At 41.2% G+C, this 27800-nt stretch overlaps 1 protein-coding gene across 2 annotated transcripts in view; it reads left to right on the top strand.

Annotated features, from left to right (window-relative positions):
* The window catches only part of ANK3 (ankyrin 3), a 455299-nt gene that overhangs the window by 352234 nt on the left and 75265 nt on the right, over positions 1-27800 (top strand). For both annotated transcript variants that reach the window (XM_084635421.1, XM_084635422.1), the window contains exons 22-24: positions 4615-4687; positions 16817-16940; positions 19886-19988. In XM_084635421.1, coding sequence (XP_084491547.1) covers positions 4615-4687; positions 16817-16940; positions 19886-19988 — 300 coding nt within the window. The remainder of the gene's footprint in view (positions 1-4614; positions 4688-16816; positions 16941-19885; positions 19989-27800) is intronic.

Here is a 27800-nt window from a genome sequence, read left to right as displayed (position 1 = left end):
CCTTATAATTTAGAGTGTATGTACATAACTCCTTGCACGGTATCCATATATGTGTTTTGCAATAATAGTGATGACCAGTGTGACACCGGCACTTGTTTGAGAGCTCACATGACATTCTTTGGTGAGCTTGAATGCATGCACCAGACACAGGAGATTCCTGTACCCTGTATACACTCCCTCTTTGCCCCTTGCCAGTTGGCACTAAGAGGTTCCTGGATCACAGGTATGTTCTCCCAATATTGCTCACTGCTTAATGACAAAATCATCACAATATTAATAGTGTGATGACAATATCTTACGACAGTGGTCACCAACCCGTTAATCGTGATCTCCGGTGGTGTAGTGGGGCTGCCACTAAGGCAGGCTCCCTGACGGCTGCAGCCCCACACTGCTCCCGGAAGCAGCCAGCATGCTCCCATGACCCTGGGGGGTAGGGGTCTCCGTGTGCTGTTCCTGCCTGCAAGCACCACTCCCACAGCTCCCATTGGCTGGGAACAGGAAACCGTGGCCAATTGGAGCTTTGGAGGTGATGCCTGCAGAGAGGGTTAGCATGCAGAGCCATGTGCCCCCCATCCCAGGAGCTGCAGAGGCGCAGTGGCCCCTTCCGGGAGCAGTGTGGGGCCTGGGCAGGCAGGGAGCCTGCCTTAGCCTCGCTGCACTTCCGTCCATGAGCCGCCCACAGTAAGTGCCGCCACACCCCAACCCCCAGCCCTGAGCCCCCTCTCGGAGCCAGCACCCCATACCCCCTCCTGCACCATAAGTCCCTGCCCCTGCCCCAGTCCTGACCTCCCTCCCAGAGCCTGCACCCCAACACTCTGCCCCAGCCCTGAGCCCCCTCCCAGAGCCAGCACCCTGAACCCTCTCCTGCACCCCAACACTCTGCCCCAGCCCAGAGCCCCCTCCTGCACCCAAACACACTCCCAGAGCTTGCACCCCTCACCCCCTCCTACACCCTAACCCTGCCCCAGGCTCAGCCCAGAGCCTCCTCCTACACTGCGAACCCCTTGGCCCCAGCCCAGAGCCTATACCCCCTCCCAAACCCCAACCCTCTGCCCCAACCCGTGAAAGTGAGTGAGGGTGCGGGAGAGCGAGCAACGGGGGGCGGGGGGTGGAGTGAGCAGGGTGGGGCTTTGGGGAAGGGATGGGGTAGATCCTGGGTTGCTCTTAAATTCAAAAAGTGATCATGGGCATGAGAAGGTTGGAGGCCACTGTCTTACGATGTGACTGACCCTTGTTAACCAATCTTCTCTTATTGTCTTTGACTATGGATCCGTACCTACATAAATTGATATTGTTGGGATGATAAACACCAACGTTCATTTGTACCTCCTACTTTTGACTTATTTCAGAGTAGCAGCCGTGTTAGTCTGTATTCGCAAAAAGAAAAGGAGTACTTGTGGCACCTTAGAGACTAACCAATTTATTTGAGCATAAGCTTTTGTGAGCTACAGCTCACTTCATCGGATGCATACTGTGGACTAGATTTCCACTCCATACGGCTAAATGCAATGCCTTGCGTAATGACAGGTTTCAGAGTAACAGCCGTGTTAGTCTGTATTCGCAAAAAGAAAAGGAATATTTTTGACTTAGTAAAGGAAGTGGATAATCGTTCCCATATTTTTTTCTTTTTCAACTGATGACTGCTGTACAAAGTTATCAAAAGAAGCGATACTGAGACATCTTGTGCGGATATTTGTTGAAACACAAACAGCACAAGGTGTTATGAATGATCACATAAATCCTCTTGGTAGCTACAAAGGGTCAGATCGTGAGATAACGATCTGCCTTGGTAAGGGGGTGTGTGTAGTTGCACTGTCCCTGGAGCCCAGAAGGGAGATTGTGACTCTGCTTATCCAGAGAGTGAGTAAACTGCTCTGGGTACTTACCTGGCACAGTTATGCCACCCAGCATGTGGAGAGATGGAGCCAAAGCTTAGCCCAGTCCCCACTCTGTTCTGCCTACTCCCACCTATCCCTCTCACAGAGAGGAGAATGTAGTGGCTTGTGCAGATCGCGCCCATGCTGCTATTCATGTCATGGGGAGCCAGTAAGCCACCATGCTAGCTGGGCACAATCTGCACCACAGAAAAACCATTTAAAGCAAGTGAATGCTGGTTCGAAAAAGCTGGCTAATTTCTTTCGTGAATTTTTTTTTCTAAAACTACTATTTAAAGCAAAACAAAATAGGAAAGAAACATCCTCCTTGTTTTTTGAGCACACTGCAGACAGAAAACTGTTAATATTCACCTCTCACAACTGTGGTGTCATCAGCTTCCTTGTGAGTGGCCTGTTATCAAGGCAGTTGGTTGATATATAGAAGACATTCAGGATCAAAAGCTGGCTTTTATCTTTGTTACTTCATGTGCGCTTTCCCTCTTGTCACTTCCATAGCTGTGTTCTATAATTCATTAGCTTATATAAAACCTATATTGCTCTGTCTTAAAATGTGCTAACAAGATAAACTTCAAAATAAAAAAATATAGTTAGATATGCTGGATAATAAGCACCAATCACCACTGCTTCTCTATCTTTTTAGCACCTCTCTTCATACCTTCTCTAAAAGTTACTTATCTCTAGGGAGATTCTAAAATATTTTTCTACAACAGGAATAAGGTTTATTGAACAGCTGACATCATAACAAAGAGTTGTAGGAGAGCAGCATAAACAAAAACTTGTTATCTCAAGCTCAGGCTTGTAGAGATCTAGATAATTGTAGGACAAGGATATTTACTGTTGCACACTGAGAACTCCAAATATAGGAGGCTCATTCGTAGACTGTACAACTAATGAACTAGTTGGGTTCATGTCACATAGGTAGGAAGATATATTATTTAATATGTGCTATAAGTAGAGAAAAGTTGCATTACATCAAATTGTGAATTAGATTACAAGAAATGTACGGTACAAAAAGGACTTCACAGCCCAAAATGCCTTTTAGTTTAGACACAGCTCTAGTCACAGAAACCCAGAAAACAGTTTTTATTAAAATCAAGATGTTGGTAATCAGTCACCAACAACATTGTGTGGTGCATTGTAGACTCTTGGCACTTTGAGATAGAATCTGAATTACTGAGGGCATTAGATTCTCCTGTCACGTAGTCATCTAATTTAAAGATCTTTTGAGGATATTCGGCCAAATCTATCCCAGCTGTAATTCCATTTAAGGTGGTACAAAGGGTGAATATGGGTTAGTGTATTGTGATTTTTTTTACCCATACTGTAATAAAACTCTAATAATAACTGAATAAATTATGTATATGATCTTTGATCCATACAATTCAGTCTGTAATAGACATGGCTGAGGCAAAATCTTTGAACATGCATTGACAGAACCTTCTAAAGCTGGTAGTTTAACCTTAAATAATTCCCACAGAACAAAATGAGTGTAAGGTCTTTAATAAGTTCTAAGCTACTTTGCTCATGAAGGAATGCTTCCATTATATCAAATGAGGACAAGAGCCAGAGAGACATAAACTTGCCACAGAATTATTTATGAAGCTAGACAAAAATAAAGTATATAAAGGTAAATGAAGAATGACAAGCTTAAAAGTTTGGATCAAAGACCACAACCAGAATCTTTTCAGTCATTTTTCCTCCTAAAACTTTGTTAATCGTTTGTGAACTTTGTGTCTGATGACTGGGAAATAACAGTGGTAGAATAAGTGGAAACACAAATGTGAGCATATCTTTGAATTTCGCTCAGCATTCTGGCTTGGATACAGCTATACCAAACCTGTACAGATTTTTCTGTAGGATCCAAAACATCATTCGTGCTTGACTGCTCTCTTACTTCAAAGTTTGTGGTTCCGGTAGGGTTTCAATATCCCCTTTTTTATTAAACCAGCAGGTCAGCTCTGAGCTATCTTGTCATATATAGCTACTTTAAATGAAGATTTCAGGCATGCAAACTCAGCTTTCCCCAAATCTAAGTCTTCTTATACTGCTCCCTGAACCTGAATGAGAATAAATGATAGAAGTAAAAATCAGCCATCTGAATGCATTCTGTGCAAAATTTTCTGATGAATATCATAGATTACCATAATATTATTACAGTTGTCACTATGGAAAATATAGGCAGTTCAAGATGAGGTATGTATTTAAAAATATTGCAGAGAAAATTAGCTCCAAAATCACAAAATAGTCCGATGCAGGAAGCAGGAAACTTCACACAGCAGAAAAGGACTTAATAGGTTAGGGCTAGATTGTGTTACTCTTGCTCCCATTAAAGTCAATGGGACTGTAGAAAGAGTAAGGTACTACTTTAGGCTCCTATTTTTACAAACATCTTGGCCTTAAATTCTTTCACTGTACTTGTTTCTTTTATGTGATATGATCATTTTTTGGATCCTCAGAGCATTCTATCTGCTGTATGAACTTGAATATAGTTAAATATATTGATATAATATTAGGTAGTTTTATTATTTGAATGTACTGTATTTCATAATTATATGCAGCTACATGTTGAAACTGCAGAAAATAAAATAAAGGCTTATTCTGCTAATTTCAGATCATAAATGTGGCCTGTCATGTATTTTAACTTATAAATGTGACAATAAATTATTGTTTTTCTGATGAAAATGTCTGAACTTTGAAATGATCTTATTATGTTTAACAGACTGTCACAGAAAAGCATAAAATGAATGTACCAGAAACTATGAATGAAGTTCTTGACATGTCTGATGATGAAGGTATGCAAAAAGGGAAATTTTTATTTACTTTTAAAATTCTATTTGTTGTATCATAGATTGTTTGTTAAATTCTTCACCCCGCCCCATTGGATAATCGTTGTTGCAAAAAAAAATTATTAGTTATGACATTATATTATTTTGTTGACATATCAGTGCTCTACATATTTACTTATATTGTTTACTTAAATCATGCAGTACGTAAAGCCTACACCCCTGAAATTCTCAGTGATGGTGAATATATGTCAGATGTTGAAGAAGGTATTTGTGCATTTTTGTATTGCGGTGATATTTAACTTCAACATTTTCATTTTATTTTCTAACTTTAGAAATAATCTCTTTTTTTCACTAACTTTTCTTATTACCCTACTAGCAAGAATCAGTACGTTAGACCAGAGTACTTCAGAAAATTGTTTGAGTTACTGCTAACATGCTAATTTTGCCCAGATCTTTTGCTTCACTATTTTAAAATCAAATTGCCAATAATTTTCTGGAATATTCTTTCTGCTGCTGCTGCTTCATAAATAGAGTTGGTTTAGTATTTTATTTTAAAAACTAAACATTTGCCCAAGAGATAAATATACACATTCTTGGGAAGAAACAGCTGACAACAGGAGATAACTTCTGAAAGGATCAGGTATAAATTTTACATTTCTAGTGTCTACCCTCCACAAAAGTGAATTATGGGATTATTCATTTGATACTGAAGACATACCCTGGTAAAATGAGATTTCAGAGTATAAAATCCCAATCATCATTTAGTGTAATGTCGCATAACTGCAAGTTACATTTGCACTGAATAAGACACTATATTGTACTTAAAAGAAGATGACTCCCATTTTGGTAGGACCACAACAAATTCAGTAATTGGGAATGGTGGGCATTACTGGATATGAGTCAACAGTGTGCCCTTGTTGCCAAGAAGGTCAGTGGCATTTTGGGATGTATAAGTAGGGGCATTGCTAGCAGATAGAGGGACGTGATCGTTCCCCTCTATTCAACATTGGTGAAGCCTCATCTGGAGTAATGTGTCCAGTTTTGGGCCCCACACTATAAGAAGGATGTGAAAAAACTGGAAAATGGAGGGCAACAAAAATGATTAGGGGACTTATGAGGAGAGGCTGAGGTTAACTGGAATTGTTTAGTCTGTGGAAGAGAAGAATGAGGGGGGATTTGGTAGCTGCTTTCAACTACCTGAAAGGGGGTTCCAAAGAGGATGGCTCTAGACTGTTCTCAGTGGTAGCAGATGACAGAATGAGGCGTAATGGTCTCAAGTTGCAGTGGGGGAGGTTTAGGTTGGATATTAGGAAAAACTTTTTCACTGGGAGGATGCTGAAGCACTGGAATGCGTTACCTAGGGAGGTGGTGGAATCTCCTTCCTTTGAAGTTTTTAAGGTCAGGCTTGACAAAGCCCTGGCTGGGATGATTTAGTTGGGGATTGGTCCTGCTTTGAGCAGGGGATTGGACTAGGTGACCTCCTGAGGTCCCTTCCAACTCTGATATTCTATGATTCTATGACTGCCGATACAGTGCTAGACTCAGACACAGAGCTGTGCCACCCCAAGAAGAGCCCTGAGAAGGTACTGTGGCTCAGAGAGGGCCTAATTAATCAGGCTTTCTGTAGTGAACTCTATAGGGGCTGCAATAGAGCCCATTGGTCTTCAACACCATCTGGGAATTTTGAGCCACTGAACCATCCCAGTGGTTTGTGGTCCCAATCACCCCCTCTATGCTGGCCTGTTCATGGCTAGCACAGAGACATCCTCCACAGTACCCAGATTATTTTCTAGGGGGTTAATAGAATGCAACCAGGAGGGACCGAAACAATGCCATTCCTGAAAGTCTGTTGTTGATGGGGTTTTTCTGTTTGTTTTTAAATGTTCCAAACTGAAGGAAGCTGTCTAGCTCCATGAGCCATATAGTTTTACAGCTGGGTAAAGTTTCAGGAGTTTGATTATTCACACTTGTGTGAAGCCAGATCTTTGGATAGAAATAAGAATATTTTCCTCTGTTCAGAAGCCCACCTGGAGGCTTCTTCACCTGCTTTCTCCCTCCATCTGTACAGCCACGGAGGTTAATAGGTGCAGAGAGCCTTGCTCTTCGTGCTTGGATGAATTTCTCCATAAAGCTGAAGATACCATAGCACCACACAGAGACCATAATCAAAAAATCAAAGAGAGATTCTGCAATTATGAAGAAAGAAATGACAGTATTTTGTACGCTACCCATTCTATTCCTATTAGCTTGCATGATAGCTGTAACTTCTCCCAGTGTAGTAGTAGCTGCTATAGCAGTGGTCTCAGTTTTCCTCTCAAACTCTTTATTTAGACTTCCCTGATTCCGTGCTTTGTGAAATGTTTATTTTTACTTTCTTTTATAGTATTTTAAACTTTAGAAAATAAGGCCATTTTAGCCAGTCACTATGTTGAAATAATGTTTAATTTATGTGCTGAATCTCTTCTTTTAAAATTTCCACCAAGATGTTCCCATTATTATATAACTCCAACTGGATAACAATGTTGTTTTCCATTTGTGGTTAAAAATAAAAGTTTTAGACTATCATTTATATTTGTACTCTTCACATTCAAGTGCAAAATTATTGTAGCTTACCTGAACATCATTATTACTCAAGAAAGAAATAATATTTTGTTATATTACAGTGCTAGAATTAAGACTGATGCAGTATTTGAGAAATGTTCAAATATGAAATGATAATCTCAGAATTTGACTGAAAATGTTGCTTTTATTAATGTGTTGCAGCATCTGCAAAGACGATGCAAAGTTCAAACAGACTCACAGTAATAGTCTTGAGGTCTGTGGCAAGCTGAAGAGTTTACTAACAATTATTTTTAAAAGGCCAATTTAAAAATATAAATAGATTATGAAACAATTTAGATAGAGGAAGCAATCAGTTTGGTATATAATGAACCCAAGACATATAGTTGTCAGACCTTATCTCTGTGAATAGGATTTCAGATTAATAAATAGATATTTTATTAACCCATGATGATGCATTCAAAGGTGCAGTGTGTGTGTGTGTGTGTGAGAAAGAGAGAGAGATCTTTTTTTCTTTTAGATTGCCAACTCCTCAGGAGAGGAGCTGTTTTTATTTTGTGTCTTGTTCAGCATCAAGCACACCTTTGGTGGTTAACAAATAAATAATAATAATAAATTATGGGTTTTGATGCCCTCCCCCCATAAATCTTCAGTGCTGGCCAAGGATGTAGATGCAAAAAACCCATTTAAAATCATGAGAATCAATACATTCAGGGTAACAAAGACTAACTGCTACAAAGAACCTGGAATGGCTAGGTAAATAATGGCTATTGTAAATAGTCTAGTGCCACAGTTGAGAAGTGCACTAGCCTCACCTCCAGGGAGCTGGTTTCAAACTGAATAAATTAAAGCAGAGAGTGGCACAACTAATACTGCAGATCCATACAATCCCTAACTTAATTAAAGTTTGGATCATGAACCAAGATGCAGCTCAGACCCATATCTAGTTACAGGTGACAATGAGTTTTGGAATCTCTTACTCCTAAACCATAAGGTGCAAATACCCACATGCAACACCCATCCTCCTAACTGGTAGTCTCCACATTAGAGAGACAAAAGACTTGGATACACTAGGCATGTCTTATGGGGGCAGGACTAAAGGGCATTGACAAATGTGTGGGGAAACTGTCACTTTGTTTGCCCAAATTATGTCTTGTTTCCAATAAATGAATATTTACATGGCAGACGTGTAATTGATTTTCTCCACTGAGGGCGGATTGGTTTAGGAGCAACCCAGATCACAAAGAAGATTCTCGCTCTTCTTTTTCTCCTTCCAAAGCTGGAAATGTTCCAAACCTGAGTCATACATGCTTACTTTAGAAACTGTACCCAACATGGATTAAATGCTTGGAAGCAGCTAAGGTACAAAAAAAGAAGCCACCATAGTCATCGACACCAGGGTACGTCTTAATGGAAAAATTAACACTGAACTGCTTCCTCAGATGATAAGTAATTTACTTAAATGTAGGGAGATTCTATTCCATGTGCAAACTCAACTTTAATGATACTTTTAAAGAAATTCCAGATACTGTACAAGTGAAACCTGAACGTATAAGAGCTAGATTTTTCCCTGAGTGCTATTGTTTGCTTCTGTGAAGGCTTTCTGTTATGTCCATATGTAGGCTTGTGTTTCAAGCTCCATGAAGTTGCTTGGAGAACTAGGTTAGGATCCTGTAGCTAGTAGAGGTCAGGATGGACTTGACTCAAATTCCCAGGCAGTCATTGATGTTGAAGGACAAACTATTGTCTGCCTTAGGGCTCTAGGTAACTCCTGCCTGAGCAGCCACATCCAACAGATTGAATGCATCCTGCATGGCACATGCCAGGATTTTAACCTTGTGGAGTAAACTAGAAGCCCTGCTGCTGCTGACATATCAAGGCTAATTGACAACAGGCAATTAAAGTTGATGCAAGGGAAGGTGAGCTAAAGCTGTAGCAGGGAGAAGGGAGCAAGTGGAGGGTATCCTGAGATGCAGTATCAGTACTTGCATGAAGCTCTTTCTTTATGCTGGCCCTTGGAGTTTCATTTTCTTTTTAGACTTGGGTAGGTGCAGACAAACTTTTCAATTTAAACAACAATTAAACTCCCAAAAAGCTGATCTAACCCATATGTTGAAGATTCCTATCTTGATGTAACTAGATGTCACACAGATCAGCCCATCATACACTACTGGACAGACACTCTTCTAGATCATCAGAGTATATTGTTGGGCCCCCGGGGAACATGGAAGGAACTGGAGGATAACAGGATGCAACGAGGAGAGACTAAATCATTGCCATTCCTGAAAGTCTTTTGTTGATGGGGTTTTTGTTTTTAAATATTGAGAACTGAAGGAATCTGTCTAGCTCCATATGCAATATAATTTTACAGCTGGGTAAAGTTTGAGGCGTTTGATATTCATATTTATTCATACTTGTGTGAAGCCAGGTCTTTGGACAGAAATTAGAATATGCTCCTCTGTGCAACAGGTTTGTCATCTGTCCTTTTTTCCTGTGGAGCTGGCTTGATTTTTATGGGAAAAATATATAACAAACTGGCTACTATCTGTAGTATCAAATGACCTCTAAATAATGTTTGTACCTATGTTTATCCAGGGATAATAAAGATGATATTTTCTTCCTTCATAAAACACAGTTTCAGTCTGTAGTGTAATTGGAAAGAAGAGATGAAGGATGCCAAGTTGTAACACAACACAGAGGGAGTCAGTCTTCAGACTGTTTTCCACTAGATACTTCATCTCTTAGTATTACTTCACCTAGCATAACTTTGTCTGAAAATGTATTTTATCCGCAGTATTTCTTCTGAGTTCATATTCCTTGCAAACACAGTATTCTTGTCATCTGAGCCAGAAAGGATTAGGTTTCAACATCTCAACTTCGTTTTATTATACACAGCCAGATTGTCTGAGTTTATTGCATCCATTTTACTTGAGTCTCCCACAGAATTAAAAGAAAGTGTGTCAAATTCTTTGGAATGACCATGTCCAACATGTAATATTTTTTTTATTCTACTGGATGTAAAAATGACTATACAGCCTGATGGAAGTATTCTATCAAGGTAATCCAGCTCACAATTAGATTAGCAATGATACAGGATAATCTCTGAAGTATAGTTTCTGCAGCTCAGCCAGAAGAGCCATTTCAACATTCCCAGCTGTAAATCTCCTTGCCACTAACACACAGCTCCTGCAAATGGTGTCTTGAATCTCGACATTCTTGTCCATCTGTTGAAGTGGCAGGATGCCTTCTCTTCACTTCTTTTCTGAAGGGGATATATACTGACAATGGTAGGCTTAGCTGGCCGATCTGGCAAACATAATGCCTTCTGCAGGAAGTCCTTTCTCTGTGCCAGTACTACTACATATCTGCTTACAGTGTATCATACCCATTCATGTTTAGATACATTGAACTCTGAAACAATGCCTTTATTCTGGTTCCATTTTCCCAACTTCCTTTTCTAGTTGTCATTCTTGTTTGCTGCGTGACCTGTCCACCTTGTCTTCTTGAAGTTTATCAAATGCACCTATCAAATTAGTATCTAAGAGTAATACTTTTCCTTCAGGGATTACAACATCCAGAAAAGCACAAGGAGAAGGTGAGGTCTTGTCCCATGTTTCCTGCACACTGGTTTGTGAAGTGGAACTGTCACTCCGGTGGGGAGCAATGCGTGTTATCCTTAAGCGTGGGGTACATGCACATCCCCTGGGTGCACAAGGCAACCTGGGAGAGATTGTGCTTTCTGAGGTAGAGTTTATTCCTAATGCTTCTGAACGAGTAATACAGCTCCATACTGCCCCTATCCATGGCTTTGTGCAAATCACTGTCCAACTCTAATGATGTAACTCTGTATTTCCCAAGCACAAAATGTTTGTATCAATTATTAGTCCTCAGGGAAAAGTTTCCAAGTCTAAAGTACAAGATTTGGACCAAAGGCTCTCTTCTCTAATTCCTGGGGAAAGTAAACCTTTAGTGATATGAACTGTTTTTTCTCCATTATGGTTTGTGTGGTTACAGTGTAACTGTCTCTTTTTTGTATATTTTTATAAGTGTAAAGCTCTTTTTGTAGTTTAAACACAAATTAGAATGGACAGAGGTTATAGACTATTTCATGTCCCTGGCCCCGGATGTAGGTCAACTGTATTCCTGATCCCTCTGCTCCAGTAGCCTACCATAAGCCTGAATTCCTGGTTGATTTTCCTCAAACATATCTCAAAAGTAATGTCTAGTAGAACCTGAAACAAGGTATTTACATAAATGGGTATGTATTTAAGAATTTAAACAGAGATCGTATAGATCCACATGGGAAGATCTTACAACATAATGCAATGATAGGAGAATATTGCTACTTTTCCCATTACATCTAGTAGAGAAAAAATATACTAGAGAAAGGAAAGTAATTTTTATTTAGGATACAGCTTGAAGCCATGAAAATAGTCATCCCATTGTTGTTAATCTGGCTCATTGGATTTACCTAGGCTCAGATTTGTTTGCACCTGTTGCATCTTTTCATTGGCAAAGATTTTTACTTCATCAGGGGATCGAAGTTTGTCTTCCAAATAATATTCTGCATCACAGGATGGTATGGTAAAGAAGATTTAATGTCCAGTACCTGCTGTTGAAGTTTGACCTAGCAAATGTTTGTTTTATAATCAGAGTTGGGAAATAGTCTTGGCATATTCCCACACGACTTCCTTTAGATCAGGAATTTGTCGGAGCTTCTGACCACCTTCAAAATCATACGCCTTATTGGTAGATTCTCCAGTGATGACAAGTGTCTTGGATGGCGGCAGATTTTTCCTGAAACGGCACTGATGATTCTGAAGATCCTAGGAATGAAATGAGCCTATTTGTTTGCTTTGTGGTGCTGGGTTTTTACTGTATAATGTGACCAGGCTACGATCTAGAATCTTTGTATGTGAGTTGCAGATTTTGGATTTTGGCTTTTTTTCTACAAATAATCAATTTTATAATTATAGACCTTCCTAATAACAAAGCAGAAGTAAAGCTCTGCTTATAAACTAGAGAGGAATAAGGGTAGGGTGACCAGTTGTCCTGTTTTTAAAGGGACAGTCCTGTATGTAAACCCTCCTGTAGGTGTCACGACTTTTTGTTAAAACCAGGCAAATTGTCCCATATTTTCTGTCTCTTCTCCTCCCCCCAGTACTGGTGGGTCCTGCTGCTGGCCGGATCCCTGTCCACCAGCGGTGAATGGGGGGCTGATGATGGGATGGGGGTGCAAGGCTGGGGCCATCCACTCCCCCTGCCGGTCTGTCAGCACAGATCCTGCTGCATGCCAGCTCTCAGCCAGGAGGGCCCTGTCCTGTTTCTGGCCGGTGCTGGGTGCACACTGTGAGCTGCGGTAGCTGGTATGTGTGCGCAGGCGCCAGGTGGCAGCTGGTTATGTGTCACCTCTGTGGCCCACCCCTCCGCCCTTTACAAGCTCCCCCTCTCGCTGTCCTCTCCCTGCTTTGCCCCTTCGCCATTCCCCACCCTGCTGCTCCTCCATATCCCCTTGGTGGGGAGCGACACGCTCCCAGCGCTGTGTGGAGAACCAGCCCCTGGTCGGAGCACTCAGCTCACCAACAGCCTGGCTAACAGGCTCCTTTCTCTCCCTCTACCTCTGGCTGGGCCGCTTCCCTGGGAAAGCCCAAGACCCTCCAGCCCAGAGCACTGGCCAGGAGGAGCCAAGCCCTGCATGTGCCAAACCCCTGCACAGCACTGGCATGGGGAAGCCTCTCCACCCCTCAGCTAAATCAGCTAAGCCCTGGAGTGGCGGCTGGGGCAGGGCTGCTCCATCCCCTAGGCTCCTTTCCCTGCTGAGCCACCTCTCTGGCCTGGTTTGCTGAAGCCCCGGCAGTCAGGTTCCCTGGGCCCTGGCCCACAGTGTATCCTTAGAGCTTAACCCCTTCCTGCCCGTGCTGTAGCCGGGGGACAGGAGGCAACTGGGTTTTGTTGGTGGCCTGCAGCAGCTTAGAGGTGTTAGTTGCCATTCAACGCTGTATGGGCAGGAAGGGACAAGCAGCTTCCAGCCACACCTGGGGCAGGGGGAGGAAGAGATGAGCTCTGCAAAGACATGGGCCAGGTCAGAGCTCCAAGGCAACCCCTTCCGCCCCTTCACCTCTGTCCTATCTGTTTCCTGCTTAGCCCAGATCTGATCCCTCCCCCTCCTGCGGTTGGAGCAGCTCCCGTCCCTTCCTTCCCACACAGTGCTGAAAGGCTGCTGGCCACATTCTGGTGTGAACCCTGGCAGAAATCTGGGGAGGGGGCGTGTGACCCTGTGTGTATTTCAGTTTTCTCTCTCATCATTCTCAGTTGAATCCTTCCAATAAGGAAATGGGGCCCTTGAATTTGGGAAGAATTCAGATCTGGATCCAAACTTTGTGGCTATCCCTATCTATCTCTATAGTGGGGTTGAACCAAACTATGGGTTCCAAACGCCCCATCAGTGTCGGAAAGTTTAGTGTCTGATCTGGATCCCGATTCGAACTCCTTTCCTGGGGCCATCTGTCTTCTCAGTAAGCGAGCTTATACAGAAGCAGGTGGCCAGGGGAGACTTTGTACTGCTTGACAGTCCGGGTGGCTTTGCCAGACCTGAAAAGTTGAGCTGTGGCTGGGGAAGTGCTTGTAGCTATGTGGTTATACGCTGAGGATTAGCCACAACTGATGAAGCCCTTTGAAGGCTCTGTAACTAGCACTGCAAGGCATCGTGTTTTGATGGAAGAGTGGAGGCTTCGGGATCTAACCCTTCATGTTTGATTTTCGCCTGCAATGCGCCTGTCTCCTGCTCCGCCATTCTGCTGCCTGCAAGAATGCGGCTGCAGCCGGGGAGGCTCAGATCCCCCTCCTTCCCCCACTCACACACACATGTTGTCTCGCCCCCGCTCAGGCTGCTGCGCTGTGCTCCTCTGTGGCTGTGCTCCGGGTGTGCTCGCAGCGCAGAGAAAGGGATTAAAGCGCCCACACAGAGGCGTGTGGAGATCACCATGTTGCTCCCTCTCACACCGCTGCAGCCGCATTCCCTCTCACACCGCAAAGCAGCACAACACACAGTGCGGAATGGGTGGAGGGGAGAGACCGGGGGAGAATTTTCCAGCTGACCCAGAGATTCCACTCCCAGACACCCACCCGTCTCCTGTTTCCTGCGGCTCTCTCCTGGTGGCAGAATGACATTCCCCCTCCTTTCTCCCCACCCACCAGAGACGAGAGGTCTCTGTGTTGCAGGCAGCCCGGACCTCAGCCATCGCTGTCTACTTGTCTTTGTTGCTCCCTGAGCGGGGCTGAAAGATTGCACTGTAAGGTTCTGGTTAGCGCTGGAACCAGATTTTCCTCCAAGTCCTCGAGTCCGCTTCAGAGCTCCAAGGCAACCCCTTCCGCCCCTTCACCTCTGTCCTATCTGTTTCCTGCTTAGCCGAGATCTGAAAAATCACTGTCAGTTCAGTGGCACTCCCTGATCCAACCAACACTTTAGTGTCTGTACCCTTGTCTCTTTAGTGTAGGTAGCCCTGTGTCTGTAATGTCGCATTAATACTAATTCAGCCGGAATCTCCGGCCAACGGAGTACTCTGTGCCTAGCTCCGTTTTCCTTGATTTTGGGCAGCCCCAGTCAGTACTGAGTTACATGTTTAGCCTCTGAGCCTTCCCTTGGTGTCAAGTTACAGAAAAGCTACACCCTAGCAGTACCCCTATTTACATACAAATAACTCAAGTGCTTGCATTTATGTCGCCATTCAAGAGGCTTGCCAAAGAAGTTTTAATCCAATCAGAAGAAGCTTTAAAAGGATGTCTATAGACTGATTAAAAAGGATCTTAACCTCAAATAAGTTGTCATTATTTTTCACTTTGTTTCATATTTGCAAAGATTTTTTATTTGAGTTGAGAGGACAAAGATGCACATTTCTTAAAATACGTACGAAGAGATCAAGGTGTTAAGAAGATCTCAGTTGAGTGGAAAGTGAATATGACCCACAGGAATTAGTTTGCTTGTGCTGGTTTGGAGATTAACTCCTAATCACTTCTTAAAGACTAATAGGAATTCTTGGGAACATCAGGGAAAAAAATCTTATAGACCAGACTGGTGAAAATGGCTTTCCAAAACAGTAAGAGTTTTAAAGTTAAATTTAGTATTTAATGTTGTTGTTTTTTCAGAATTTCATGCTCTATGGTATATTACAAACATTTTAGCCTTTAAATTGTTACTTAAAATAATCTCTGTTGCTGCGTTGCAGTAGAAAGTTGATCTGTTTATTTTGTCGTTTGCAAAGCAGTAGCTGAAAGGGTATTTTTAGAATTGATTGGTAGTTTAAAAACAGAGCTCAGTCTGTGGTTTCCTGAGTTAAGTGAATGGAAAGTCTAAACGGTACTGAATGAAGAAATTGGAAAAATATAGCTGAGGTTTATGAATCAATCACCTTTGTGAATGCACCATCTGAACTCTTTTCTCTTTTGTGCAACTTTTGTGTACTCAAAAATGTGTTCAACAAGAAAAGGGTTAGAGTTTGAATTTATAAAGGTAATAAATTTAGCTACAGTGCTCTGTATTCTGTATTATAGAGGGGACAGTAAAGAAAATCCTAAAACCACAAGGGGCATATTTTAGACCTGCTCTGTCACTGCTGGAATGTAGTTTTCAGTATGATGTAATGGTGTTCAGATGTACTTAGTGAAAGCAAGTTAGTTTGTTAACCCTTTCTTACCGTACTGTGTTCTTCTTAAAGAGCAGCTTTTGTTACTTTCAGTTTTCCTTTTTGCTTTTCACAAATTTACTAGGTTTTTACTTCCCAATTAATATCTAAGCAGCTGTTAGTTCATATATACCTAGCATTGTTGAAATTAGCACAGTCATTGGGGTGAATTTTTAACTTCAGATTCATAGTAATTCAATAATATTTTAGAGATATGTTTTGCTCTAATCTATGCTAGTATTAGTCATGATGTCTCTCCCCCATCATATACAGTAATGAAAATTCTTGACAAATGATTTATTTTGTCTTAATAAAATAATCTTACTACTAGGAACCTCAGCATATATTAATATAAAAAGCATTGAGAAAAATCTTATACTAATTCAAGTTTGTAAAACGTTTGGGAGAAAATCAAAAGAAGAGGTGTGCCTGGCCTTCCATTCAGTGTCCAAACATGCTTCACTCTTCAATGTGAGTCTGCAAACAGATAATGACTAAAAACAGCTATTCAAGATTATAGAATGACCTGCCTTTCATTCAGCTTCATGTCTTTTTTTGTAAGGAAGGGGCAAAGACGTTAAATGGTGTTAAACCCATAGAGAGAGGCTTAGGTTGCAAGAACAATTGACTAACTTCATTCCTGGTATAACTCTTGAATCAGTGGAGTTATAGTGTCAAGAACTTTGGCCCCTTATACTAACCACTTGTATATAATTTTTTTTTAAACCTATGCAGATGGTAGATCATTGACGTTCTGCTATGGAAAAAAACCTCTGGGGATGTGATGTGATTGATTACTTGTTGGAAAGTAGTGGAAGGATATTATGAATTACTGAACACATGAACATTTATGTTACATGTAACTTCTGATTTCAGTTAGTTTTTATATTGGCAGGTGAGGATGCAATGACAGGCGATACAGACAAATATCTTGGGCCACAGGATCTAAAAGAGTTGGGAGATGATTCCCTGCCTGCTGAAGGATACATGGGCTTTAGTCTAGGAGCCCGCTCTGCCAGGTACTGTATTAGATGTTTTTAATTTTTATACTTCATCAAAAGTACAATCTATTTCAAATCCAGTGCATTTTTTCACACGTTACCAAAATAAATTTTAAATAAAAAATGGTGGTTGCATGTTTCAGCAGTCTGATAATCCCTTATGTTTAAAGTATACATTCATTGCTGTTTGGTTTTGTATTGTTAATTCATATTGGCTTCATCATGTGGCAATGATACAGAAAATTAATTGTTCATTTTTTCTGGTATCCACTCATGCTCCAGAAATATAAAAAGTACTTCTTTGCAAACAGCTGGTAACTTACATAGAGCATCTGTGTAAAAGCTAATACAGACCATCTAGCAAAACCAAGTTTCTTTCAGTCATTAGCACATGTTTATATATTCCCTACTGTGCCTGCTTTATCAGATGAATGTAAACACCATAGACTAAAACCGGGGAAAATGAATGATATTCATTTGGCTATATCAATACATATGTTTCTTTAAAGGTGCAAATTAAGAATCAGATAGAAACATTCAATATAAAAATATTCCAAAAACAAATTAATTTTTTACATTTTTATTGTTAACCCAAATCCATTACCCTATTTCATTTGCTAGGGAATAAACATATTTCTTGTAAAGGAAAATAGGTCAGTATTTCAAAACATATATTACAGAACGCTATTGATTTCTACTCTTGTGTTTCTAGCACAGATGTTTGGATTGTTGAAAATTTTTGCTAAAACTTATTGCATTGTACAATTGGCTTGAAACGAACAAAGCTGTACGCGCAGAGATTACTTCCACAGTTGTGGACTAGCAGGGTGTTTACTGATAGTTGAATTATTTTGAAGCTAATAATTAAACCTCACAAGCCAGAGCCCTGAGGACTTTTTCCTATAGTTTAATGATCTGTTGTAAAAAGTTATTTCATTGTCTAACAGTGAATGGCACCTCCCATAAGGTAAAGCTTGATGTTTATTTTTCACTCTTGTTTGTTGTGGCTGCATTAGATATCGAAGCATGCACTCACATGCTCTGTATTCTTTTGTTTTGCTTATAAGCCCCAGGTAATGTAATAAATGTTTATATTATAATACATCTAGAAGGGATCTTAAAGTACTCTTAAAAATAGCATATGTGTTAGAAGATAAGCAAAATTACTTTTAATGGAAAATCTAACAGTTTTATAGGGTTAAATAACATAGTTAATCTTAATTTTAAAATATAAGTTATATTATGGACAAAGCCCATCAATACGCTGTAGTTTCAGTATGTGGTAAATGTTTAAGTACATAGGTGAGGAATTTGGGGGTGAAGAGAATGCAGTAATGCACAAAATTCTGCTCAAAGATCTCCATGATAAATGTCAACTGTTACTCTGCTCTCCCCACCTGTGTAATTTCCATTCAGGTGAGTGGGAAAGCAGAATATCCAAGGTGAGATCTATCTTCTATATCTAAGAATGGAATTTTACCTCTTTTTTTTTTTCTTCACTTGAGAGAATTCTAAGGCTTTCATACTTCTGATTTTAACAGCATCATTATTCTTTGTTTCTGTGTAACTCATTTTTACATCTGCATATGTGTATGTTATGCTCAGAGGAGACAAATATATAATGTCTTTTCATGTAATTTATTACATTTAGCAAAAAGCCCACTGTGACTTTATCCTATTATTGATTCTGAGTGTAACATTAAGAAAAAAATACATTAAATATGTCATCCAGCCATAGCATTTTGCTTTTTCCAGTCTGATTCCTCGCTTTCTATTTCTTCTGTTTCTTTTCCCCTATAAATTTCTTAAATAGTCCTAAAATCAGGTAAGAAGGCGTGACACTTTCATGACATTTCTCTGCTATTGCCATTGCTCATTTTCATTTTACTCAGCATTGTGAAGTGGCATGCCTTTTTGTGTTTAATATTAGAAAATATTCTTTTTTATGGTGACATAACAAATATGACATGATTTCGTTACACCCTTTATAATTTAAAAAGTTTAATTAATGTATGCTTATAATAATAAAGGTTCCAATTTTGATTCCATTAAAATTAGCAGGGTGCAGTATAATGAGAAATTTAATGAATATTTTGAGGAACTTAGAAAAGTTCTAGTAACAAGTACAAGGTGCATGTAATAAATTGTAGCGCTTTAAATTGAAAAAAAATTACTTGTTTAAAATCATATTCATCTTTCTAGATGCTGGTTTTTTGTTTGAATTTTTTTTAGTGACCTAGCAAGCATGTCTCAACTTGTAGCATGTTTTCTAACACATACTATATGTATCTTCCAGGGCTAAATATACGCACACATTTATTTTCTTTAGTCACAGCATACTCAGATTTGTCATTCTTAATTTCCAAAGTGTTTAACATCCAAAAAAACACAAAAACTAATATATTTCCTCACTCTTTAATTGTGAACAAGGAACCTTTTTTACAAATTACTATTTTTTTTATTAGTAGAAAAATGAATAAATAGGGTTTTCATAATAAAGTTAAAAGTAGCTCAGCCCCAAAAAGCTGAGACAAACTCTGAAAATTGAACCTGATTCTGCAGTTTGATCAATGTGACAGAGCCAGCACATATGCAGAACCCCAGTGAGGTCAGGATCCACCCTCATGGAGTTAGTTGCAGGATCAGGGCCTAAAAGTGTTTTGGACATTTTTCAGAACTAGCATAAATATCTGAATATATTTTTCCATAGATTTAATCTCAATCCGAACAGAAAAGCAATAAGCAAGCATTCATTGGGACTATTGATTTTGAGTATGATAGAAAAGAAAATAACATTGTAAAAAGTTGAATATTCATTTTTTTTAATGTCTCATTTATTCTACTTCAGAGATTATGTATATTTTATCATCTTTTGCATTTCCCTGGAAGTTGCATGTATTAATTTTTTTTTGTTCATCCCATTGTCATCTACATGTTCTATGGTAAATTGTAAAATACAACAGCCTCCGCTCCTTCAGTTCGGATAGGTCCTACACTCTGAACAGAAGTTCCTATGCACGAGACAGCATGATGATTGAAGAATTGCTGGTACCATCAAAGGATCCGGTATGTGCTATGTACCACCTGGCTACTGTTTATGTTTTATCTATATAAGGCCACGTTCTTCAGTCTTTTCATAATGCTTACTGAGACCACTACCATGTCCATTAACCTGAATGGGGGAAGAAAGGGGTTGAAATAAGGACTGAAGGATTTGCTCGATTGTGGGCTTGATCTTGCAAGAAGCTGAGTACTCTGGTCCTGATCCAGCAAAGCATGTAAGCACATAATTAACGGTGAGCATGTGAGTAGCCCCATTGAAGTCAATGAAACTACTTGTGTAGTTAAGCATGCCCTTAAATGTTTTGTAGGGTTTGGGCCAAAGTACTCAGCAGCTTGCAGGATTAATCCCTATGTCCACATGTGTTACTCTAGCCTTTTTATGCAGTAATATAAACCATGTGCCATTTGTGAACTTGTGGGATGCCCTTGATTTCCCTCACATGCATCCAAAGGGAAGAATTTGGCCTTGTGGTTATGATGAAGCTATTTTCACTAACTTTTAACATAGTTTGAAAGTTTGTATAATGATTAATTTAACAAAAGTTGAATCTAGAGCTGCTTACAGTGTGGGAAAGAACTTTAAAAAGTTAATAGTGGTTATATCTAGATGGTGTTTGCTTTGTTTTATGAGTTCTCAGAATTTGCTAAACAGACTTTTAAAAAATTTAAAATCACATAGATTTGTTCAGAAGTTGAATAGAAATTTTCATGTCAGTTTTGGGGTAAAAGAATAGCATAGTTGTATTGTGAATTATCTTCATAATACTTGAGGTCTGATCCAGCAGATTTTTATTCATGCACTTAGGGTGAAATTGACCCCTGTTCAGAAGACCAGCACACACCACTTAAGTCCCACTTTTGATTGTTAAACAAGTATTAAAGGAGGTAGTTGTGCTCCATTAACCTACTGTGCATTACAAAGAAGAACTAGAAAATGAAGCATAACTTACCAGTAATTGTGTCTTAGATCTGTTGTGAAGAATATTGGGTAATTGTACTTTTGAGGCAAACTCTATTCTGCATATGCTGTCATAGACTCTACTTTTTCTGGGGGATCTCACACAGGTCTAAGTTCTTGGATTAAACAGCAGCAAATCTGGAGCGCTCATTAATGCTGATACTGAGCAATACTGTAAAGCATTGATCTCCAAACTTTTATGCCCAAGATCAATTTTTGAATTTAAGGGCAACCCAGGATCTACCCCGCCCCTTCCCTGAGGCCCTGCCTCTTCCCCAAAGCCCTGCCCCACTCACTCCATTTGCCCCCTCCCCTCCAGTCTCTCACTCTCCCCTACCCTCACTCACTTTCACTGGGCTGGGGTAGGGAGTTGGGGTTTGGGAGGGGGTGTGGGCTCTGGGCTGGGGTCGAGGTTGTTCACAGTGTGGGAGGGGACTCTGGACTGAGCCTGGGGCAGAGGGTTGGGATGCAGGAGGGGGTGAGAGGTGCAAGTTCTGGGTGGGAGTTTGGGTGCAAAAGGAGGCTCCAGGCTGGGGCAGAGCGTTGAGGTGCAGAAGGGGGTGCGGGCTCTGGGAGGGAGTTCAGGAGCAGGAGCTGGCTGCTTCCATGAGCGTCGTGGGGCTGGGGCAGGCAGGGAGCCTGCCTTAGTGGCAGCCCTGCTGTGCCACTGGAGATCGCGATCGACTGGGAGATCCTCTAGGATCGACCAGTTGATCACGATCAACTGGTTGGTGACCACCGCAGTAAAGGCTACTTTTCATGTTTAATCTTCATTTTTGTGATTTCAGTTTTGTAATAATGAATACAATTCATGCAAGTAGAATTTTGTGCCCTCTAAGACAGAGGCCAGACTGAGGTCTTCCTGAAAATCTAATATGGAATGTTACTTTAATTTAAATTAAATTGCTCTTAGGACTTTTGTTATGACCAGGAAAGGATCCAGAGTGTGATTATTATTGTCAGTTTGGGAAGAATGTGAATCACTTTGATGATAACCAGATATTTGATTCCAACTGCACATCTATCTACTTCAATTACAACATAAAAAGAATGTCCATTCCAGGTTCTCTGCACCATTGACAGATGATTAAAAGCACGATCCTGTCATGATGAAAACAGCAGTAACAAACCAACATTTTTCTGTATAAAAGAAGTCATTCCAACAAAATCAGAATTTCCCATCATGGTTCCTGCAAAACTCTAGTCCTGAAATACAAATCCTCACCTCCACCTGACTCCCCTCAAACCTCACCCCTGCCTCAACATCTGCCAAAATCAAAGGGCTTAGGTCGACATATTTGGGCTATTTTGGCCACAGTGGAAGAAGGTTATTCTGAGGGTAAGGGGCCCACAAAAAGAACATCCTACTAGCAGTTGGCATATACCAGTGGAGTTCCAGCTGATCTTTGCTGCAGCAGAAAAAAAGTTTGGTGTCTCAGGTATACAAGCCACAAAGAGCTTTATAGGTCAAAACTTACACCTTAAACTCCACCTGGAAACCAACAGAAAGGCAGTGCAGAGTCTTTAATTTTTCGTGCTGTGTGCATATGCTGAGATACAGCACTTAGCAAAGAGCCACATTCTTCCGCAGCATCTTCCTGTTTGAGTGCATGTAAAGTGTAGTCCTATGCAGAGCTCATTACCATATTATAATTTTGCAGTGAAAATGGCATGAATTACCGCATCAAGGTCTGCACTTGACAGAGAGGGTCATGGCCTCTTGGATGGATGCAAATGGAGAAAAACCACCATAGTCAGTTCTTCCTAAGATCATGTAGGAGCAGATGAAAATCAAGAGCCATCCCAGATATGGAAGTTTAAAAATCAGTCCATAGCAGGTGTGATTGTCAGCATCGAGTGGTTGTTTCTTGAGAGAAGTTTCTGAAGCCCTCTAAGACCTGTTGGACCTTCTTAATGGAGGCCTTGACAATCTCCACCAACATTGGGCCCAATACTTCCCTGTTAGTATGGGCTGGATGAATGCATTATAAGGTGGGTAGAAAGTTAGCTAGATTGTCGGGCTCAACGGGTAGTGATCAATGGCTCCATGTCTAGTTGGCAGCCGGTGTTTAGTGGAGTGCCCCAGGGGTCGGTCCTGGGGCCGGTTTTGTTCAATATCTTCATAAATGATCTGGAGGATGGTGTGGATTGCACTCTCAGCAAATTTGCGGATGATACTAAACTGGGAGGAGTGGTAGATACGCTGGAGGGCAGGGATAGGATACAGAGGGACCTAGACAAATTGGAGGATTGGGCCAAAAGAAATCTGATGAGGTTCAATAAGGATAAGTGCAGGGTCCTGCACTTAGGACGGAAGAACCCAATGCACAGCTACAGACTAGGGACCGAATGGCTAGGCAGTAGTTCTGCGGAAAAGGACCTAGGGGTGACAGTGGACGAGAAGCTGGATATGAGTCAGCAGTGTGCCCTTGTTGCCAAGAAGGCCAATGGCATTTTGGGATGTATAAGTAGGGGCATAGCCAGCAGATCGAGGGACGTGATCGTCCCCCTCGATTCGACATTGGTGAGGCCTCATCTGGAGTACTGTGTCCAGTTTTGGGCCCCACACTACAAGAAGGATGTGGATAAATTGGAGAGAGTCCAGCGAAGGGCAACAAAAATGATTAGGGGTCTGGAACACATGAGTTATGAGGAGAGGCTGAGGGAACTGGGATTGTTTAGTCTGCGGAAGAGAAGAATGAGGGGGGATTTGATAGCTGCTTTCAACTACCTGAGAGGTAGTTCCAGAGAGGATGGTTCTAGACTATTCTCAGTGGTGGAAGATGACAGGACAAGGAGTAATGGTCTCAAGTTGCAGTGGGGGAGGTTTAGGTTGGATATTAGGAAAAACTTTTTCACTAGGAGGGTGGTAAAACACTGGAATGCGTTGCCTAGGGAGGTGGTGGAATCTCCTTCCTTAGAAGTTTTTAAGGTCAGGCTTGACAAAGCCCTGGCTGGGATGACTTAATTGGGGATTGGTCCTGCTTTTGAGCAGGGGTTGGACTAGATGACCTCCTGAGGTCCCTTCCAACCCTGATATTCTATGATTCTAGTCTTCATCAATAACAAAAGACATGGGTCCAAAGCATCTTGTGCAACACCAGCCTAATACAAGGAGAGAGTTCAAGTCTCTCTTCCATCAGGGTCCTGCTGTGCTACCACAGATGTAGACAGGTCAGTCAGAATCTGAATGATTCTCTCTTCAGAATTATTTACTTCACAATGGCAGGCTCTCAAATCAGCCTCTGGAGAAGATAGCCTACATTAACCAGTCTATCCACTATGTAGGACTTCACAGGTGGTTGCTGAATCACTCCTGTTTGGGTAAGCTCTCCTGGGAGAAAGGATCATAGTTTGCTGCACCTCTCATATCACACAGCAAGGCCATGCAGTCATGCAACTAGCAGGATTACTGCCTTTAGGAGCAATCAGTGAAATTTTGGCAATGCACCCTTGAAACCCTGCGCCTGATAAGGCCACCCAATACAAGATGAAGAGAAGCAAAAATTCTGAATAGTGTTGGAGACAGCATTACCGCAAAACACAAGCGGTTATAGACACCAACATGTTTCCAGTGTAGTGGATCATGGAGCTCCTAGGGATGCTGTATGTACAGTTTGCCAGAATTGTGGGAAGCAAAGATTCTTAGAAAAGGACTCTACAGCCCAGGTGGGCAGGCAATCCAGACAGATTTTACTCAATGGGAAGATGATGACTAGTGATGGTTAACAACATATGTCAGTATTGGAACCAGCACTATTTAAACTGCAGACAAGAAGCCTGTTAGCTCCGCCCTGTAGGATAATCTTGTGTGTCAATGGGGAGCTACTCAGGATTTAAACTGATATGGGAGCAGTGCTTTGAACCATATTTCTTGGTCCACAGAAAGTTTCTGTGAGGTCACTTAATGAAACAGATATGGTACTAACATCTTCCCAGATAAGAGACTACGGCTAAGTGGACATTATGGTGTTAGTGCAGTTCCATGATGAGTGAGATGTACTCCCTTATTCCTGAGGCTAGAATCCTGGCATTTTGAGGAAGGGACTGCCTGGCAAGATGAAGATCTTTGTCTGAGTGTGGGGAATGGTAAAACATTTTTTATGGGTTGAAGGCATGTGGTGGTTCTTTGTATCAGAGAAGGGTCAATTGAAAAGGGTAAGAGCCAGATTTCAACTGCAAGAGGATACACAGCGCAAGTCTAGTACCAGCTGGGTAAATTGCAGACACTGCAGATGAAATAACATCCTCTGTATCGTTCACTATTTCGTGTCCGTGGTGCAGAGGGTTCTGTTTGCCTTTGTGGAAATTTCAAATTTTTGATGATCCACCAGAGTTTGATCAACAGATGCCTGCTGCCTAAGACCTGTGTGTCCAACTAACAGAAGGAACAGCATACCAATCTGATCCTCTCTCAAAGTTATCTGCAGGCAGTCCTGGCCGCAGGATCTAGGATGCTGATGGTTGTAAATACTTCCAAGAGACCTGTTTTGAGTGAAACAGATTACCTACTGGAGGTGTCTGCAGTTTTTCAGAAAATAATGGACCAGACAGTAGAGATCCTTTCCCTGGAGTTTGTTATTTGGAGAATATGCTGATTACTGGACAAAGCAGTTGTGACAAAGCTCTGTCCTTGCCTCCGTGGGTCCCGCGTTTCCTGGCAGATTTCGCTAGCCTCAGAGGCTCACTGTGACCCTCCACATAACCCTTCTCTCTCTAGAAACAAGGGTCACAGCCTATTGAGCCATTTTCATCATAGGCCAGTGAGGGAGGTGAGGAGAAGCTATCCTTCCTTGCACAGTCTCTGGTGTCTCCCAGTCTCAGTGATTAATCAGGGAGCAAAGGGGAGGAGCCCGGGCCCACCCTCTACTCTTGGCTCCAGCCCAGGGACCCTAATAGTAGCAGCTATGGTAGCTGACCTTTTAGAAACATGACATGTACAATTCCCTGGGCTACTTCCTCCACAGCAGCCCTCACTTCCTCAAGCGCCACTTCACCCTTACCTCAGGGCCTCCTTCTTTGTGCCTGATATGGTGTGTACTACTCAGTCTCTCCAACAGCACAACTTCCTCCCACAGCTCCTGACATGCACACTCACCTGACTAACTGGGAGGCTTTTAACTAGTTTCAGCCAGCCCCTGATTGGCTTCAGGTGTCCCAAGCAACCTAGCATTCTCCCTGCCTTCTGGAAAGTTCTTAATTGGTCCCAGGTGTCTTAATTGACCTGGAGCAGCTGCCATTTCACTTATCCTGGTACCAGGGATTTGTTTAGCCTGGCGCTAATATATCTATCTCCCACTACTTTTCTATAGCCATCTGGCCTTGTCCTGTCACACACTAGGAAACACTACATCTATTTGCAAGGAGTATTACAGCAGCTCTGATGGGCAGGCTTGCATCTCCATCCAGGGCAATGTGTGCTGTTTGGGGGGCAGATTTTACTTAGGGCATAGGGTAATGAGAAAAAAAGTGGCAGTGAGTGTAGCTCCCATCTTCACAAGTATGATGGAATTGTGGCATTTTCTCATCTGCTAGTTTACTGTGGCAAATTTTTATGCTGTACCTATGTTCCAAGATGTATGCTGTAATGGAGGATAGAGCTCCATGACACTGTTTCCCTGAGTGCCTCCAAGTATTTAAGCTGACAATGGGAAAATTGCTAACTGCCCGTTTTTTGATGCATTTGTCATCAAATCTTGGCTTTCTCCCTAATTTTGGCCTGCTATGTTTCACCAGTGGGAGTTGGTCAGTGATTTTTTCCCCATTGGGATGGGGCAGTAATTTCACACCAGTTCCCCCAAAACAGTGGAAAAAATCCTTGTTCCTGTTGCCTCCCACACATTACGTTAAATACACAAATGTTGGGCTATTTCAGTTTGCATAATTTTGAAATAATAATCTGTCAGATTGGGGTTAGCTACATTTTATTACTAGACCTCAAACCAGACCACAAACCTTTTGGGATTTACCTTAATTTAGCTTTTATACCTGTACAACCATATGATAAATCATTGTGATTTTTCTTTTAAAAGTCACATAAATCCAGGGTAATAGATATTGACGGGATTGGCATTTCCACATGAACTTGAGAGTCAAGGCATCCTGATGAAAATGTATCCTCTCCATGGAATATGGAAGAATTACTAGTGCCCTGTTGAAAAGGATTAGAGAAACTGCCTGCATTAAATGTTAATTTGTCATTCTTGAACCATGGCCTGGCTAACATATTGTAGATATTCAACGCTTGCCATACTTTAGCATGCTACATGCCCATAATTATTGTTGTCTGCTTACTTGAATCATTGCAAGTTGTCTGAAGTAAGTATCTTACAAAAAAAAAGAAGCCCTAATAAAAGAGCTAATTGAAAGAAGAGAAAATCAAAAACTATGTCTGTTGTACAGTTGGACAGATGGCAGAGGAAAGTTGTACCCTGAAGATTTTTAAACATGTTGTTATGGCATTGACTTTCTTGGAAACAAAGCCAAAATGCAAGAAACATTTAAAGAAAAAAACATTGAAAATGAGTAAAAGGAGGAATGCAGGTTCAAGCAAAAAACAAACACTTACTGGTTGTTTATCTTGTGACACCTTCTCAGCGGAGGACTTTCATACGTCTGTGCTTGTATTTGTTGGATTTATGACTAGAACTGATATTCCCATTTAAAAGGATTCATTTTAAAATTACCTTTAATGCCAATATATAAAGTAGGAACCAATGCATTATTCCCAATGCAGAAATGTTTTCCTTCTCAGCTTGGACCTGAGTAATTTGTGTTCAAAGCAGTTCATGAGATTTAGGTCTGAAAAACATAAGATAAAAGATCAGATTTGTGCAGTCAGAAAGTACTTGCTATCT

This window comes from Lepidochelys olivacea (assembly GCF_965140295.1).
Source record: "Lepidochelys olivacea isolate rLepOli2 genome assembly, chromosome: 7".
NCBI lineage: Eukaryota > Metazoa > Chordata > Testudines > Cheloniidae > Lepidochelys > Lepidochelys olivacea.
The sequence above is the reverse complement of the archived record's forward strand: the minus strand, read 5'-3'. Positions and strand labels throughout refer to the sequence as shown.